This window comes from Pollicipes pollicipes, unplaced genomic scaffold (assembly GCF_011947565.3).
Source record: "Pollicipes pollicipes isolate AB1234 unplaced genomic scaffold, Ppol_2.1 Scaffold_7262;HRSCAF=8765_pilon_pilon_pilon, whole genome shotgun sequence".
NCBI lineage: Eukaryota > Metazoa > Arthropoda > Thecostraca > Pollicipedomorpha > Pollicipedidae > Pollicipes > Pollicipes pollicipes.
The window spans coordinates 12525293-12544702 of record NW_023597055.1 but is presented as its reverse complement, the minus strand read 5'-3'; the positions used below and the strand labels follow the sequence as shown (position 1 = coordinate 12544702).

The 19410-nt window shown below is 52.2% G+C and overlaps 1 protein-coding gene across 1 annotated transcript in view; it reads right to left on the bottom strand.

The window, feature by feature from the left end:
• Positions 1-13681: 13681 nt before the first annotated feature.
• Positions 13682-19410, bottom strand: part of LOC119113452 (uncharacterized) — a 94275-nt gene continuing 88546 nt past the window's right edge. Inside the window, exons 14-15 of the mRNA XM_037237764.1 lie at positions 14424-14654; positions 13682-13693 (exon numbers count right to left, since the gene is read on the bottom strand). Coding sequence (XP_037093659.1) covers positions 13682-13693; positions 14424-14654 — 243 coding nt within the window. The remainder of the gene's footprint in view (positions 13694-14423; positions 14655-19410) is intronic.

The window sequence follows — 19410 nt, the reverse complement described above, 5'->3', positions numbered from 1 at the left end:
AGGTCAAGCATGTTTGCAGTGTCATTTCACCACAGGTAAAATTTTCCTGTTATTTTTTTTTAAAGCCTGATGGCTGCAGCATGTTGCATGACCGTGGAAGTAGAAGATGCGTTTGCATCTTTCTCCCCTGCGTTTTGTGGATTCCCAAAACAGGCTCGGCAAGTGATGCCACATATTAGTTCTCTGCTTTGCTGAAAGTGATTTGTATATCGTATCATGTGTTTTTGGTCAGCCATATGTCAGACGGTGAGTCAATACAAGAGAGCACACATGACCCATCTTTTCATGATGGAACTAATTACGAAGGCAGCATGATTCGCCGTACAAAAACCCATATATCGTTGTCCATTATGTCATGCTACGGTACAGCACTGAGGTAGTGCCACAATGAAGCTATTGACCCCCCATCCCATTACATCCCATAATGATCCCATTACACAATGTACCACATTGGTTGACTACTCTATGTCAAGCCTATGAGACAGCAGCTTATAATCTATGAATGACTGGAAACCACTGATTTAACAATGCCAAAGGACTATCAACAGCAAGAATGTCATTGCACCACGGTGGTTATATCGGGGTTAACCATTAATTGCACAAATCATCCTAAGCAAAAAAACCTTCTTGGTAACGCAACCTTACCACCTTTACCATGGCGAAAGCAATGTCTTGGCAATCAATTCATATCAACGTTACAAATTTATTGATTGTCGCATGACACCGCATTTCCAGTTACAAACAATAAAGAAAGCAACTACTGTGCACATAACATTATACCAATGTCAGGACTACAGCACTGCAGGCAAAGATGGGTCGACAATAAAGTATTGACAAAATCATCAACAGCATGGCAGCAACAGCAGCAGCACAGCATATCGTGCTTTGATATTAATAATCTGCCATAAAAGCTGGCGATCGCTACGTTGCGTATGTCAAACAGTCCACCAAAGCTTTTCTTACGGCCAGCACCAAGACAAAAAATATACAAACAAAGCACCCACTAATCCGCTACCCGACACAGCCCCCGCGACGAGAATGGCCGGTTGGCATCAGCCTTCGCGTGTTTCGTGGTATCCATTAGGCCTGGCTGCCAGATGCTGCCAGGTACTGCTGTCGCCACAAACCTATTCCATGACAAATTCCATTCCATCAAACAATGACATAATGTGGCGCATTTTTACAAGCTTTGACATTTTGCTGCTTGGCGTCGTTTTTGAACCTTGAGAGCTCACCGACAGTTACAAGTACATTTTTCCCATCAAATCTCATGCCTAACTTAATATTTTCAAATGTGGAACATTCCCTCTAAGCCAGACGGGCACGATTTGATCAGCAAAATCAATTTCCTCAAAATCATTTTCTGAACTGGTGAAAATTTCGATCTGAAGTAGCCGCTATGGCGGGAGAAATATCATCAGACTCTCTGCTCACCACTATGAAAAGGATACATGTCACGTGTCTTCCTTTTCTAACGTGTATGCTCTGTAATGTTTGCAACACACTACTTAATCAAAATGTTTGTGTAATGAATGCTACGAAAGCTTGAAACACTCTGTTTATACAAAATGGTAAGCGAACATGAAGCAGGTATTCCGCGAACTCGACAAAATGTTGTAAAATGGCTTTGACTTTTCTCCTACGGTGTTACCCATAGTGCCTTTCTTCGAGGCGCACTTTGGTTTGGGGAATGAAAGTGCCAGATGACCCATAATGAGGCACTGGTTCAAAATGCACTACCTCGGTAACAAGTCCTTGCCCACTGGACCAATCGCAAGCGTTCCTTGATTCGCCACAAGGGGAGGTGTCACGGCGGTTGTCAACAACGGTTGGCCGCTGGTAACAGCAGATAGGAAGCGCAGTGCTGTTACAAAACGATGATAGCGCAATTTGTGTAATGAATGCAAAGTAATGTAATGAATGTAATGTAATATTGATATCCTTATTATGCCTTCTCGGTGCTACGGTGGCTCTGCCCAGTGCTATTATCAGGCGTAGTTAGTCCCGAGGTTACGCCCAAACATTTTTTGCTGTCGAAACTTACCCCAAAGGAGGGACACTCCCTTCGGACACCGGGCTTGACGCGCATAACCATCACATAGCGTATGATACGTGACAAACACGCATACCTGAGCAGATCGTTCACGTCGTCTCGCGACGCAAGCACGGCACCAGGACGCGAAACAGGGGCACCAAGACGTCATCCGACACGTGTTGCCGAAACGCGCACGGATAGCCCGCCGCCGTCCTTGCCACGGAGCGTGCAGGAGTGCAAACGGCTCCCATTTTATGAAAACTTAAGCAATTTCGAATGTCATTTGAAGCGACGCCCGCAGCACGTGCAGCGCAATGATACGTATTGTGTGGATACATGGCTGAATGTTACAGTGTCGTATTTGACGACCTAGTGACGACCGGGCGGGCGCACAGGAGCTCCCGCATCCATTCGAAAACGTGCAGTTTCCTAATTCGAACTTGCGTGGACAGAATCGGTGGTTGCTATTGGCTTACGGGTACTTGCAAAATTGCGGAGACATTAAAAGTCCACGTAGTTTGAATGCATCTATATCATTCTAGGCGGACAGGGGTTAAGGAAATGTGAATACAAGATACATCAAAAGTCCACGTAGTTTGAATGCATCTATATCATTCTAGGCGGACAGGGATAAAGGAGATGTGAATACAATTCTTGAATTGTACGGCATTTGACATACCTTTTATTCGACTTCACTTCAACCATTTTTTCGTTGCAGTTGTTTATTCACTGAAACCACGTGGCGCCACTGTCAGACAATCAGCTAGTGTAGCATTCGTTGCCATGGATATTGCGCCACCGCTGACTTCTGCGCCGGAGGCTTTGCCGAGGGGAGAGACACAATCCTCGCGCTGTGTCTCCTATGACGTCATCCGAGTTTTTGCTCTCACCTAGGTTATGACTGAGGATGAAATGACGTCCTAACATTGCTATATACTCTCAGATTTCATGGGTCTCACAGCCAGCCACATTCATGGCTCTCACGACAGCCAGCCCAGCATGTTCTTCGCGCCCGTCACTTCTGTGCCCCCTCCGGAGCTTGAGCTCATGACAGCACTGTTTGATACGCACATAATGCATATGTTTGATATGCACATAATGCATATGTTCCATATGCACATCATGCATATCGAACAATGCTGTCATGAGCTCAAGCTCCCGAGGGGGCACAGAAGTGACGAGCGTGAAGATCAGCTGTGGCTGGCTACATTGAAGTCTTCCACCTACACGGGCGGGTGGCCCCTCTTTAAAGCTAGTGACCACTCATATTATCTCCCTACACCTGAAGACATTTATCTCAGCTTATTGTCACAAAGTAAGCACACGCCCGATACGCCGTGATGCCTCCGCTGGCTCTCTGCCAGTAGTTAAGTACCTCCTGGTAAGGATAAGCGTGATAGACGCATATTTGACGAGAACACTTGTATATTGTGCCTGTATGCATGCCGACTGCTACTATCACAGGTGCCTTACCACATGAAAGCAAGTTGAAGGCGATTTAACATGAACCTGAATTATTTTACAGAGCCGACTTCTGACGCACACCAAGCATAGAAAGATTATCTACTAAAAGGAGCTGGCGACGGGTGACCTTTCGTGGCAAGAACCTGACCCAGCCGTGCAAGTTATGGCCCGTACAGGCAACGAAGCTGACCAGATCGTGGCTCGCATAGGTCATGGCTCATCGGTGCGCCGACAGTACTACAGGTCCCAGGACAATATAATGGCATCAGTAGCGACCTCGCGACAATATGGCGATTCTTGGAGAGCGCAGAGGATTGGCTGCTGCGATGACGGTGAGCAGTGAGCTGGACAAAGAGGGAGAAATGAGACTGCCAGCGCCTGATCACCTGTGCGAGGGATGTGTGACACGGCGGCCAGCTGTCGTGCGTGCACTGATCTGATAGCCAGTGCTGTGGACGTGCGGCACGGACGAGAAGTGTTGTGTGTGGACTGAGCCTACAGCCTGAGACTGTGTACTGAGTTCGTATGCTACACCTTTGTGAGAGACGTGCAAAACCGCCGGGAGGTGTCGTGCGTGTACTGAGAAATCGGAAAATTAATAAACGCTTTAACCCTGCTATTTTTTGCGATGTAATAAGGTTATAATCAAAATAATTACTGACATGCAATCATACATGGCATAGTGAAACATAACAAATGATTATAACGATAAAAAACACAACAAAAATAAAACAGTATAATGCCTTTTTAATTATTCCTCTTAACTTGATAACTGTTAGTACCTTCAACGGAGACAAAAAAAAAACTAAAAATAACCTGCGATTGTAGCCTGCGATATATTTGCGTATGCGTCCCAATAAGAAAGTGAAATGCAACGTTGAAAAATGAGTCCCTTTAAAAATCCTACACCTAACATTTTCAGGTCTACTTTAATGGATCTAAGCACGCTCTAATGTCGACGTAAATATATTTCGCTACCAATTTTCTGGACCATGTTGAGGTCAATCTACTGGCTCTTGACAAGGGGCCAGTAGATATGTCATACATGGAGTCCTCATCTACCCCCTTGCCACATTTCAACCCACCTACGGTGCTGGTTAGGGTGTCCCTGTAAGCCTAGTAAAGTACGCATGTGCACATAAGCCAGAATAAGGTGAATGAGTATTTTTCAAAGACATTCAACGTTTAAAAACGAAGCACCAATCACATCAGAAATGAAAGGGTAGCACCAGATTACCTGCAACTTTTGCTTCTGTATGAACGTGATAAAGTCTCCTCACTTGAAAAGGTGTATCGCAATGTTCCCGTAAAAAGACCTTTGCGGCGGCCAGAAAGTAATAGACGGGCCGATTTTAAGCCTCAGTTATCGTCAAACGCTCTATTTAGCGCTTTTTATACAGATATACGAGAATACGACATCATTGCTTTTCGACCCTTCCTCCATAAAACACGCCGCAGCCTTCAAAGGGAAGCCAGCTTCAGAGCAAATCCGTAGGGCCAGTGGCGAGAACGGCGGTCCCGTGGCCCGACGGATGTCCCCGAGCGCGGCGGCCCTGGCGCCTGAGGATATCTCCGAGCGCGGGCCCTGTGGCCTGACGGATATCTCCGAGCGCGGCGGCCCTGTGGCCTGACGGATATCTCCGAGCGCGGCGGCCCTGTGAGACGGATATATCCGAGCGCGGCGGCCCTGTGGCCTGACGGATATCTCCGAGCGCGGCGGCCCTGTGGCCTGACGGATATCTCCGAGCGCGGCGGCCCTGTGAGACGGATATCTCCGAGCGCGGCGGCCCTGTGGCCTGACGGATATCTCCGAGCGCGGCGGCCCTGTGAGACGGATGTCTCCGAGCGCGCGGCCCTGTGGCCCGACGAACGTCCCCGAGCGCGGCGGCCCTGCGGCCCGGCGGATGTCTCCGAGCGCGGCGGCCCTGTGGCCCGACGAACGTCCCCGAGCGCGGCGGCCCTGCGGCCCGGCGGATGTCTCCGAGCGCGGCGGCCCTGTGGCCTGACGGATGTCTCCGAGCGCGGCGGCCCTGTGGCCTGATGGATGTCTCCGAGCGCGGCGGCCCTGTGGCCTGACGGATATCTCCGAGCGCGGCGGCCTGTGAGACGGATGTCTCCGAGCGCGGCGGCCCTGTGGCCTGACGGATGTCTCCGAGCGCGGCGGCCCTGTGGCCTGACGGATGTCTCCGAGCGCGGCGGCCCTGTGGCCTGACGGATGTCTCCGAGCGCGGCGGCCCTGTGGCCTGACGGATATCTCCGAGCGCGGCGGCCCTGTGAGACGGATGTCTCCGAGCGCGGCGGCCCTGTGGCCCGACGAACGTCCCGAGCGCGGCCCTGCGGCCCGGCGGATGCTCCGAGCGCGGCGGCCCTGTGGCCCGACGAACGTCCCCGAGCGCGGCGGCCCTGCGGCCCGGCGGATGTCTCCGAGCGCGGCGGTCCTGTGGCCTGGCGGATGTCTCCGAGCGCGGCGGCCCTGTGGCCCGACGGATGTCTCCGAGCGCGGCGGCCCTGTGGCCTGGCGGATGTCTCCGAGCGCGGCGGCCCTATGGCCCGACGGGTGTCCCCGAGCGCGGCGGCCCTGTGGCCCGACGGACGTCCCCGAGCGCGGCGGCCCTGTGGCCTGACGGATGTCCCCGAGCGCGGCGGCCCTGTGGCCTGACGGATCTGTTCGCCGCCCGGGGCGCCGAACGGGTCACAATGGGCCGCGCCGGATTGGGCCCGGTGGACCGAGCCGCGCCATTGTGTCCGAACAAAGGACGGCGACCGGCTCCACGGCACGAGCGGCGACGGAGCACGGCCGCGTCAGAAGTCGAGTGCCGTCGACTGTGACGCCGTCAAACAGCGGTCACGCTCGGGCCGGAAACACAGCGGCGCGGCATGGCAACGCGGTCGCTTCAGAGGGCCAGTGCCGTCGACTGTGACGCCGTCAAACAGCGGTCACGCTCGGGCCGGAAACACAGCGGCGCGGCATGGCAACGCGGTCGCTTCAGAGGGCCAGTGCCGTCGACTGTGACGCCGTCAAACAGCGGCCACGCTCGGGCCGGAAACACAGCGGCGCGGCATGGCAACGCGGTCGCTTCAGAGGGCCAGTGCCGTCGACGTGACGCCGTCAAACAGCGGCCACGCTCGGGCCGGAAACACAGCGGCGCGGCATGGCAACGCGGTCGCTTCAGAGGGCCAGTGCCGTCGACTGTGACGCCGTCAAACAAAGCGGCCACGCTCGGGCCGGAAACACAGCGGCGCTGGCATGGCAACGCGGTCGCTTCAGAGGGCCAGTGCCGTCGACTGTGACGCCGTCAAACAGCGGCCACGCTCGGGCCGGAAACACAGCGGCGCGGCATGGCAACGCGGTCGCTTCAGAGGGCCAGTGCCGTCGACTGTGACGCCGTCAAACAGCGGCCACGCTCGGGCCGGAAACACAGCGGCGCGGCATGGCAACGCGGTCGCTTCAGAGGGCCAGTGCCGTCGACTGTGACGCCGTCAAACAGCGGCCACGCTCGGCCGGAAACACAGCGGCGCGGCATGGCAACGCGGTCGCTTCAGAGGGCCAGTGCCGTCGACTGTGACGCCGTCAAACCGCGGTCACGCTCGGGCCGGAAACACAGCGGCGCGGCATGGCAACGCGGTCGCTTCAGAGGGCCAGTCCCGTCGACTGTGACGCCGTCAAACAGCGGTCGCGCTCGGGCCGGAAACACCGCGGCGCGGCATGGCAACGCGGGCGCCCGGCGGCGCATTCGACACGGAACGCCTCCAGCGACTGGGGTGGGGAAAACGGCCGCACTTTGGTTATGGAGAATGCGACATTACGGAGGTAGCTGCGAACAAAACGGCGGCAATCCGGTGGCAGGGGACTAATAACAGGGGTCATTTGTTTGCACCATTCAGGGTTCTGAAATCTTGGGAAACTTGTAAAAAAAATGTTACTTGAGATCGGTCAAAATATTTATATTCCAAAAATAAAGCGCGTCTGTCACATGACGCACACCTTGAATTCATCACGATTTATCATCGTTTGCTATTTCGGAAGGTCATTGCCAGTGAACTATCAACAAGCGATCTATCCACTCACTGCTTATTGTTGTTCATTGGGGGCTTTGGGCGCGCCGGATGCAGTGGGAGGTCCGGAAATATGCTTTTATAGGCTCAGTTCATGTCATCACTCAGGCTTCCCGATTAACACACCTTCCGAGTAAGGAACAAGTCCAGATTTGTGAACCTCAGGACATGTTTGTCATAAATCATGCCCACATCATATCCTCCGTGAAGGCAGTGTACCAGCTGTGCTATGCATGCGGGGCTGGTTCGCTAACATCAAATCGAAAACAAAACAGCCAGAAGTTGATTTCCCTTCATTTTACATTCAACAGCGATGATCAACGATAGCAAGAATTTGCTGAAGGAAAACTTCGGGGGATCCGAAAATACCCGCGCAATCTAAGGCAAATGTCTGTTGTTTGTGAAGCAACATCGTTTCCTTACACGGGGCAGAGAGTGCAAAATGTTTGTCCCCACGTGCTATCTTCATCCAGCACACAGATGCAGCTCGCCGGGCGGTGCAACTCCACGAGCCCGGACGCCGCCGTCCTGACCGGGCAACACCTCCGACACCCGCCGTCCTGACCGGGCAACACCTCCGACACCCGGCGTCCGGACCGGGCAACACCTCCGACACCCGGTGTCCTGACCGGGCAACACCTCTGACACGCGGCCGAGCGTCCATCGCCAGTGCAGCACGTCGTATTCTACCAGCAGGTCTAAGTCACCACGGGCCAGATTCCTTGTCTCGCCTGTCTTCTGCCGGTGACACAGGCTAGCCCGGGCACGTACTCCCACAACCAACGTTTCGAGTGCTGGTTAGCTATGGCCTGCGCCTAACGCCAGAGCCGCCGGCTGGAGGCGTCACTGTCGCTGAAGATCTCGGGCGGCAGCAGACCATCGAGTGTCAGAGTAGGTGATCGGGTATCAGTGTCTCCAGACTATCGGCCTGCACGGAGCGTAGATCAATGGACGGCTATTCGCGACGTCCGCGACCTCCGTGACATCAGTCTGGAGACCCTCGTCGGCGCGCCGGACAATGCCACTCTCGTAGTGGCCACCTCTCCAACGGGCGGTCGCCTCCAGGAGACGCTCCACCGGCAGGTCCTCGGCTGAGTGGAGCGCTTTTAAGTTGGCCTCAGTGCCGACAGCCCTCGTCGACCACCAGATTTCCATCCTTTCAGAGCTCGACTTCCGCTGAACGATTTCTTTAGATGTCGTTAGCACAGAACATTTCTTTGGATGTCGTTAGCATAGAACATTTCTTTGGATGTCGTTAGCTCGTCGTGAGCACTCACTGGGAGCATCTGCCTCAGGCTGCCCCCTTAGACGCCATCCAAAGTGTATCCTGCAGATTTAGTGCGCGCGAAAATGGTGATTATCGTTGACATAGCCAGCGAGCTATTTGCGATGTCTTTAACACGTCACGGATGATTCACAATACAATCGGGCCGAGCGAGCAAAAACGCTCACAAAATTTGGCATCTTGATGGATGATGTGCAACTAAGGCAAACGGCAGGGGCAAAAGCGAAAATGGTATTTGAAAAATCACGTTTAAGTGATACGGTGTAACAAAATGCGCGCATTTTAAAGGCAGGCAGGTAGTGGCAAGAAAAGGTGATATCCAGCTCACGACAGCCGCATGCGTTTGAACAGGACAAGATCGCCCAAATTGTGTTTTAGTCGATGCCTTGAGTTCGACCAAGCAGACTAAAACAACGAGATGATTTCACAAGGGATTTCAGTTTTCCACACTATGGGGCTCGTCGTAAAGTCTAGCATTGGTTTGCTAAAGCGTCCTAGACCAAAACGTCATTAGTATTACCTGACTTTTCCTTCGACGCTTAGTTTTTGATAGTCAGAGTTACGTGCGGCTTGGATGCGGTACTTAGATACTCCATTGTTGATATTTGAACCTGGTGTATGTGGCCTGAAGCTATGACATCGAAGCAACTGACCTCTGCCGGATGAGCAAAACGTACATTCCAATGCAAATGTATTGCTTCAAATGCGAAACATTATAGACGATGCACGCACAAAGCGTACCATTGAACAGCAAAAACTCGTTCGCAGAGTATAAATATATATGTATATATATATATATATATATACATGCATATAATGCATATCATATATGACATATCAAATATAAGCATCAGGTTATAAAGCACTCTTGAGTCGGCTGGATGACAATGCAAGACCACCGCGCAAAAAATTGCATTCGACGAATTCCTCGCCCGGAGAGCTGCAGCCCGGCCAAGTTATTTAGTAATGCAATCGTCTCACTGACATTCGTTCCCCAGAGCTTCTCATCTTCGCAGCGGTAACAACTGCGAAGACTTAAGGGCTGGGCATACTAACCAACCCCTTGGGTTACACATCAGACGATTCCAGTCGCCCCAGAAAAGCCGCGGGCACAAAGCGAGCTTAATGAGAAAATCCTTGTCTGAGACTAGCCAAAATAATGTGCGTAAAGGCCTTCCCGGCAAGGCGCACTAATTAAGCGGCTGTACAACGCCGGCAATTCTGCTGGAGTCCGCGGCATCTGATGATACCCATTTGCGGTGGAGCCGTTCGAGCCCATACACATCACGTGCCATCGCAGACCGACGAAGTCTCCTCCGCATGGAAGGCGTCGAAGTTTCCGCACCGCGCCACGAGCGGCCGCACCGAAGGACGGATGACACCTGGCTCGACAGTGAGCCAGCCAGCGGCAAGCTGTTGGTCAGACGACCGGCGAGGAGTGGGCTGCTCCAACCAGCCGACATACGTCTACAGATATCCGTTAGTTCACTGCGGACTCCGAAGCTGGTAAGCGCTTGTCACGTGTTTGGTGCCGCCACGTTCTGGCTCTTGCTGTTTATTATCTCCGCGCCCAGTCTTAGGTGGACGAAAATGCTGACAGCTGAACAAAAACGATGGTTAAGAAGTGCGGTGTAAGAGCTTTCTGCGTTACCGACGGAGGAGTCAGGAACTTATACATACGCATACGACTTCGTGTGGGGGTATTACGATGAAACATCGTTGGTTATCATGGGTGTAACCGGGTTGGCGGGATCACCTACACGGGTTTTAGCTCAGTCCACCTGCCGGCGAGTGTCGCGTGGGCTATGCTTAAGCCATGTGTGACAGACAGACATCACATGTCTCTGATATAAAAAACTTCTTGTCGGCAAGAAATGCGCTGCAAAGAGGTTTTTTAGACTGATTTTATTAATTGCATCACCCTGAAACCTGAAGGCCTTTGCAATTACCGTTGCATCTCCACGTCATCCAAGGTCAGCCCGGGTCATATGATGACCTTGATAACCAATGCTACTTTTAGAAGGTCATACGATTTATACTGTAATAAAACATATGGCACGGCCATAAAGGTAGTTCTAACGCTGTTATCCCAAAGTGATGCGGTTTGTTTACTTCTTTACATAGCTGGACGGGCCAACTTACCAATAGCAGTCAGCCCTTTTATCGGACATGACATCACAGGTATTACCTGACGACGTCCACTGGTGCATTTCTGAGTTTTCCCAAGAGCTACATAGCGCCTTTTCCGTACTGCCGTAGCACGCTTAGTTCTTGAGATGGCATGGGACCTACAAAAAGCTAGTTCGACCCCTATGACCTAATTTGACATGCCCATGCCAATTTCCATAAAGTAGTCGCAACTATCAAACAGATCGAGGAAACCCTTCCAATGCCGTTTTCCCTGTGCCTCTGACTTGTCCATTTTTTAGAACCTAGGGGAGGGGGTTGGAACCGTTCGTAGGCTTAACGTTACGCTACATCCCGTGGTAGCTAGATCATTTATGGACACATACAAGCACTCTGAAATGAGCGGCGCATTCTGCTACGCGGATTGTATCAGGGCCATTGTAATCTGCAGCGGCTGGGATTCGAGCTGGGGTCCGGAATTCGAGCCGTGCTAACCACACCAGGATCGCCATCTCGGTCTCCAGCGGCGGCGGCATTTCCGGGCACGCCATCGAACGCACTTCGCCGACGTCAATTCGCCGCAGGCCGCGGCGGCAGCACAGGTCGAGCGGCCCCCGCCGGAGCGGCTGCCACCTCCAGCAGCCGAGCGCCGAGCACCGGCTGGCGGGCCGACGGCCGCCCGCCACCACTAATGACGCGCGAGCGCAACGATGGAGTGGCCGCCTGAAATCAATGCCGGCGCGCCGCTCCGACAATGCCGCGGGGCCGATCGGGACGCGCACGCGGACGCCACGTGGTGCAGCCGCCACGTGCCACGTGGTGCAGTCGCTGCGAGCTGAATGAAGCGCGGCCGGCGCTCGGCAGGCCACTTGGAACACAGCGCAAGGCCACGCGCTGGGCGGGCAGCAGCGCGCTTATTGAGCCGATGAATGCATCGTATGTAAGTATACGAGCGAGTACGAATTTGCGAGCGAGACATAAGTGGGCGGGTAAGTACCAGTGTGCATATGTCTAGGCGGCCACGTCGGTGAGTGCTCTTCCCGATCGATCTGCGGCATGCGCATTTGCCATCATGTCTTATCGCACCGCGCTCGTGAAGTAGACAGAGGATTATGTCCAGATGCTAAGTGCAACGCCCCACTGACTGACCCCAGCTGTACTTAAAGCGGCCAAGAAACAAATAATGGCTTAAGTTACGAAGGGTTGTAAGCGGTTGACATTATGCAGAACATACCAGTGCTGGACTCAGAACATTGTAACAAGGGGGGGGGGGCGGGGGGGGCGGGGGGGGGGCGGGGGGACGCAACATTGTAGGCGTCGCTGGAATTTGGGGAGCTCGCCGAAAAATTCTCAGACATCGCCCATGCAGCTTGAATGTGCTTAGCTTTGCCATTTTTATATGGAAAAATGGCAAAAATAATCACCCTGTGCGCAGACCTGGAAATCAGGCGTGGTACTAAGACATGCATGCAATGGGCGCATTCATTTCCTCTAGATCATTATGAATACCTTCATTTCGAGGCTTACTGCTTCGGAGATCATATGGCAGAATAGGATTACGTTGCATGCCAAGCATCATCGAATCCCGCACGATATCTGATTCCAAAGTTCATTGCGGCTAACCAGTGTACGGTGGCTAGCCGACTAGTGGATATTGTGAACAGCTGATGGCTCGGGCTAACGCGGACTTTTTGTTGCGACTTTAATGACGCAGTACGATATGTGACCAAATTGAAACTGCATTAAGAGTGCGAGGTACAAGTATAATGAATGTCATCAATTCAACAACAAAGGGATGCAAAACATAAGCCACGCAAAATTCATCAAATACGAAGCTGCTACCATCTGCGGCTAAAGCGCCCACCAGAATCATCATCTTGTATAGGTTTAGGACCTGTAAACGTGAATTTATATATCCGGACTCACATACTATAGCAGTCGTCATTGGGGCTCTGCGACGCACTCCGCTGCTGAAGCTGAGCTACCCATAGTGTAGTGGTTAAGCAGCGCGTGTAGAAGTCAGAGGTACGGGTATAATGCCCCGCCATGTCCGCCCTTCCTGCCAGGGTGAGCCGCAGTTGACGTCATATTGTTCCAGCAGCTGAGTGCGTCGTAAAGCCCCAATGTCACACACAGCTGCACGCGTCGCCTGCTTCTCACCCTGGCAGGAAATGCGAGCACCAGGGCGGGGGAAGAACCAAACAACACAGTAATTCGCTCGATTCCTTGCCCCTAACACATGTGGTTAGGGACAGGGGATCAAGAATTAAGCGGAGGAAAATCGATCCGTGAAAAGAAGACAGCAATCGTTAAGATAGTTAGGGTACAAGGAAGGAAATCAGACAGCCTGACGGGAGCTGGGCCATGTCTTTTCCCAGTGGCGCATGGAGATGTTAGCGATGGTTTGATGCAGAAACAGAGGGGTGCCGGTAGTGTAATGGTTAAGGGGCTTGCGTTGACCGCTGCTCGTCTGGGAAACAAGAGGTACGAGGTTCGATTCCCCGCGGTGCCCGCCCCTCCTGCCAGGGTGAGAGGGCAGGTGACGCCATATAGCCTCAGCAGCTGAGTGCGTCGTAAACCCCCAATGACATGACATGACGCAGAAACAGACCCATGCTTACGTGGTCTTTCAGCCGATGAAACTTCATATTACAGATGAAAACCAACTCATCACGAGACATACGGATACTTCAAATATTTTACTGTTTTTCCCATCACTTCCGTGGCTGTCAAAGCGAGACGTAGACGCAACACACTGTCCATGGTTTTTCACGAAGGAATATTGATAAACTAACTTCCTAAATCCGAGCTATACATGAGATACTGGAACTACATTGTACGCTTGTAAGTTGCTTAGCAAAGTCTTACCATGTAATCATTTTTTGTTGTCGGAGGAGTGAGGACAGGAAAGCGAAACTTAGGCGGTTTATGGGCGACATAGGACTAGAAGATTAAGCTGTGTCTCAAGTCGACAGCCGACTGCAAGCTGTGTCTCAACTTGCAAGGTGATTGCAAGCTGTGTCTCAACTCGCAAGGTGATTGCAAGCTGTGTCTCAACTCGCCAGTCGATTGCAAGCTGTGTCTCAACTCGCCAATCCTCATTCAGCCAAAGTGTGATCATCGGCAGTCAACGGCGATCTGCCATGGGATCATGGAGCGTAATGATAGGTGCTGCGTACTTAGGCATTCCACAGCGAGTGGAGTTACATCCTCATGGTTCCCTTCACCTCAGACTGACCTGTCCAGCAGGACAATCGCAGCGCATAATCTATTGATCTAAGCCCTGACTTAATCTGACATATTGCTTCGCCTTTCGTCAGGCAGCGGTGGTTGGTCCGCGCTTGGCATGTCAGTATCACATGTGTCATTACAGTGATACAGTATGTCACCTGCTTTTTTCCTAGCGTGTTTTTGTCTATGATGTTGTCTGAACCCGGCCGCTCGTGGAGTACTCACCACGCCGACCACGTTGCTGATGCCGATGACGGAGATGAGGACGCTGGCCTCTTCGTCGGTGGCGCCGCCACTGATGGCGTGGTCGGCCAGGTACACGTACGGCACGTCGTAGAACATGTACAACACGAAGTTGGAGAGCGCAAACAGCGTGAATGCCGGCAATCGGAAGAAAGAGACGTCCAGCATCTTCTGCAGCACGCGCAGCACGTCCCGCACGCAGCTCCAACAGCCCTGGGGGGAGACGAGCGCGGCATCAGAGACAGGGCTGTGTGCACCAGACGGGGGCGGATTGGAAGACCGTCAGGTGGCCCGCCTGCCATTCGGTGCATCAGACTCGCGCACCGACACTGCACTCCTGCCATCGCGCTCACGCCACCCGGGCCGTCGGCAGCCACCCAACCGTGCACAAGCCAAGTACTTCGCCGAAAGGTGGACGCTCAGAAACACAAAATACGCGTCGCATTTCAAAATTAATCGCGTGATTTCTTAAACAGACGGTTGATGGCAACTTACGGGCGGTTTTAAGAGTCGTGCTTCGTTTCAATGACGTTGCTTATTAAATCATCATGCGTCACGCCTATTAAAAGCTTATACCTTAGGCCACATCAGCTGTGACTTCAAACAAAATGGCGCGTCCCTGTCGAAGAGTAAAAAGTGAGTTTCAGCTACCATCGTCGCAGAATTTTCCTAAGTCCGAACTCCATAAATACCGCACCCGTATTGAACTCTAACAACCCGCCCGCCTGAAATTCACCGGCCGCTGTTGCGCCGCAAAGCGACACATTTGTTACGTGATTCTGCCGAAACGCACCGCTTAAATGATCACTCCCTGTCAGCAATCCTCGTCCAGCAAATCCAGATGCCCAAAGCGGCAGACAGCGCCACAGTTCCCAACAACATATCATGGGGCGTGCATTCGCGAGGGCCAACGAACGTGTCACGGGTACAAATGCGACCGCAAACATCGCTGACCAACCGCAACCGGCCCACTCATGATGATACCGTGCGATGGCCATTCACTGAGGGTCGTCTCGGGCGCCGCCACCAGCCGTCAGGACTGCACGCGAGTGACGCGGGCGCCACCTGGCCAACATAGAGCTGAAGGCGGGCCAACACTCCCGGCAGGAGATGGCTCACCAAAATGCCCTAGCGAGGTGAGACGGCTGTGTCTGAAGTTTGGGTGTTTCTTGGTGTTTCTGGCTCCAGTGCATACTATTCTACATGAATATACGCATATCATTCTACATGAATATACGCTAGAAATAAACAACTGTTCTCTGCGGGCATTGTAAGACGAAAACGACGCTGCCGACAGCCATCCACAGCACCGTGTGACGCACTGCAAACAGCTGGTAGAAGGGTGCTGCAGGCGAACTTAAAGGACGCTGACGTCACTCCCACACAGTGCTTCCTTTCAACGCGCTCCGCAGACTGAGCCTGGCAACCCACCTACGCAGACCCACAGCCCTGCACGTCATCAAACGCAGAATTCTGCGAACCATACTTCAAGCAACGAAACCATCTCTCGACAGAGCGTGCAGCAAAGGAGCACTGAGCAAACCGAAATGCTAGCGAATATCCTGTACGCGCGGTGCTACGGTGCTTCGTGCGATCCCGTAGTTGGTGAAGAAATACATCACGTCACGCTAAATTACATCTGAAAATATTGAGATCTTGGCACCGGTTTTGAGAAAACGCTTAAGTAAGGCATTACATATTAATCAGATATAATGTTATGGGCCTTATCACCGTTTCATTCATTAAATGATCGTAAAGTAAGACCGAAACGTCAAAAGCTTCCTTGGACACTCGCTCTGGCACTCCAAGTCAAGCTTGCAGACGCGTCCAGCTCTAGGGAAGAATATTGCATTGGAGAACAGGCATATTTTCCGCAAGAAAATGCGAGCTTAATACGGGACAAAAGCGCAAGGAAGTGATACAGAAAAACAGCTTGCGTCGGTGAAAAGATGTAGCAGATGCCAACTGTGCAGGGATGGTTTTCCCGGTATGGAGGAAATAACGTCCGCCGCTGAGACATTGATCTCAGAGCCCCGAGCTCACAACAGCAATATTCTAAAGCCCCAAACGGGTGTAGCTTGGTGCGTACTTTGGGGGAGGGGGGGGGAGGGGGCTGAGGAGAAGAGATCCAAATCAATAGTAAATGAAGTGCCTTCTGCCTGCATTTGACTAGACTTCCCTCAAAGCTGAGTGGAGGGGCTACACAATTATCTAACTGAATAAAAAACTACATTCTTGGTCCCCCCAAAAATATAACTAGGTCAGTAGAACACCAGGTGTGTATTACGTTGCCCCGGCATCCGTCCCTCAAGTGAGAAAGATACTACACATGCAATCGCATCGCCTGGCAGGTGGCTACACTGACCACTATGTGCCCGAATTTCCTCGTTGTATTTTGGTGACCTGCATGACATTTCAATCATGTCATGACGTGGTCATAACAGCTGTACAACATGTCAAGCATCGGTTTCCTTCAGTATTTGTTTGAGACTCGCTCCTCTTTCAGAATGCAACTGCAAATAAAACACAACTTTCGATGTGCGGCATAATTTCAAGAAGAAGTGTGTTTGAGCATACACTTAACAAGAAAGCACTTACCTGGGAAGGTAGCAACTTTCGGGATAAAAAGCTGTACAACTTTAACAGCTTGACAATCACTGAGACCAGCCTGTGCATGGTATGCAATGTCAACTTCTGCTATAGAATGCCCTACAATACCGGTTTTGTGCAAATTGCTAATTCACCAGGGCTGTTTCGTTCTTACCTCAAGCCGCAGTTTTACTTTTTCACCTAGCACCCACAACCAAAAGTCAGATGCTGTAAGACGGCGAAGAAACCAGTACAGAAAACACAGTCTGCCGCCTGGTTAACCTGGCAACACGCTCAAAAAAGAGGGGCATTACCACTGTCATCAGAAAGGAAACGGTGACAGCGATAATGGGTTCCTGCGTTCTGGAGGCGACAGTGCTTGCACGCAATCTTTACGTAACATTACGCACACCACCCTCGCCCAACTCCTCCCAACACCCTTCCCGTACTTTTCAACTCAATGCTTGCCTCTTTCAGTCAGCTGGCGTCTTCCGGTGGCGTCAGCTGCCAGCTGGCGTCTGTCGTGCCCGCGTTTCAGAGCAGGAGCTGCAGGACCCAGCACGCTGGGGTCGAGGCCGAGCCGCGCCAAAACGATCGATCGGCTGTGGTGGTGGCGACCTCATCGCAGCTAACCCTGACGTACCGACCTCATCACAGCTCAGCAGATCGTCCATCGTTCGAGGCATGTTTGTCAGCGCTGCGGTGAAGTGTTGCTGACGAACGCAGGGAGGCGGGGAACCCCATCGCGGGGAACCCCATCCCGCGCCGGGTCTGCGCGCTCCAGTCGAGTGTTGCTGGCGGGTGCCGACAGGCGCGGGAGATCACACCGTGAGAGGCGCGAGAGCCCCATCACCACGCTTCGTGCAACGTCTGCTTTGAGGCATACGGCCCAGCGACGACCAGAGATCTGTGATGTAGGGGTTGAGAACCAGGGAGGCTGAGGTTGAAGGTTCAATACTGGGAAACGTCCGCACGGATTATTTCTGTTTATTCGGCACACCTCTCACTTTATTATTTTATTTTTATTTATTATATCACGTTTATTACATAACATATTTCCACAGGGGTGCAAACGATAGCTCGGCTGCCCAATACGCCTCTCACCGTTGGGAGAAATTAGTTGCGTAGTGTGCAGGTGGATACATACTGTTCATAGTGCACAGTGTCATCGCCTCCACCGACGAGGCCGAGTTTGGATCCTGGCCAGCGGGCCGAAATCATTGCCTTTATCATTAATTTTGAATTTCTGGTTCAGATGAACATGTCGCGCCTTTGTAAGCACATCAATGCACCTGGACGCTGCCCAAAACGAAGTGGATCACATATGCAATTCATCACACTGCCGAATGCAGTCTATTGTGGGAACTATGCAAACTCTCGGGGGTTGTCATGCTGTTCAAAGCTTGACATACATTGTCCTGAAATAATGTCACTTGTTTTCAGCACTATGATCTTTTGTAAACAAACGGAATATTCGGTGAAAGGATTTCATGCAATAATAATGATTCAATCAAGGTCCATTTTGATTGCTTTCACATTTCCGATCGCTTTTTATGTTGTCATCATTCCCCCAAATTTCCTGTCCTGTCCCACGACATCGGCTCAGAAAACCCAACACTAACCTCAGCGCCAGACCTGGGCGATGGCGACTTTCTCAGTCCAAATGACGACCTTCAGAGAGCCTCCGGGACGGGACGGGGAAGGAATGGACGCCATCCATCTGGGCTGTGCAGACGAGAGCCAAATTACACCCGTCAGCAGGGTACCTGAGATCCGTCCGGTTCAGGATCCGGACCCGGATCCGCGTACCGCTGCCACCACCGGAGGAGCAGTCCCGAGTGGTTGAGCCGTCCCGAGTGTTCCCTAGCGCACGCGCTCGCATTGCGTGGTCCCGGTCTTCGCCAACTCGGTGTTTTCGCCGGTGAACATTTAAATACGGACCAAATTTGTTCACATCCAGATTAAGTCACCATCTGCCCGTGGGGCGAGAGTCATTAACAGTGGAATTGGTTCTCTTGAGAGAATGAGAGAAGCGGCAGGTTTAAATTTGTTTACGGGGATTGGATTTCAGCCATGGTTCGGTTACGCATTTTTTCAGAAACTTGCAACCGTGAGCAGTTGAGTCCTATTATGAACCATTTTATTGCTGGCACGTTCCTCCTTCCATTGCAATTCATTTAACGAGTTTTCAGAGCAGCAAGGACCCTCCCACTCCAAATACCCCTAGCTTAAATGACCTGACTCAATCAGCCTATTTTATGTGATACGTACGGTTCAGTATAAGCAAATACAAAAGACCGTAGCACGTAAGGCATTACAAAACATGCAGCCAACGCCCATCCTGAATCCATCACGAGCCCAGCAGAACAAACAAATCCCG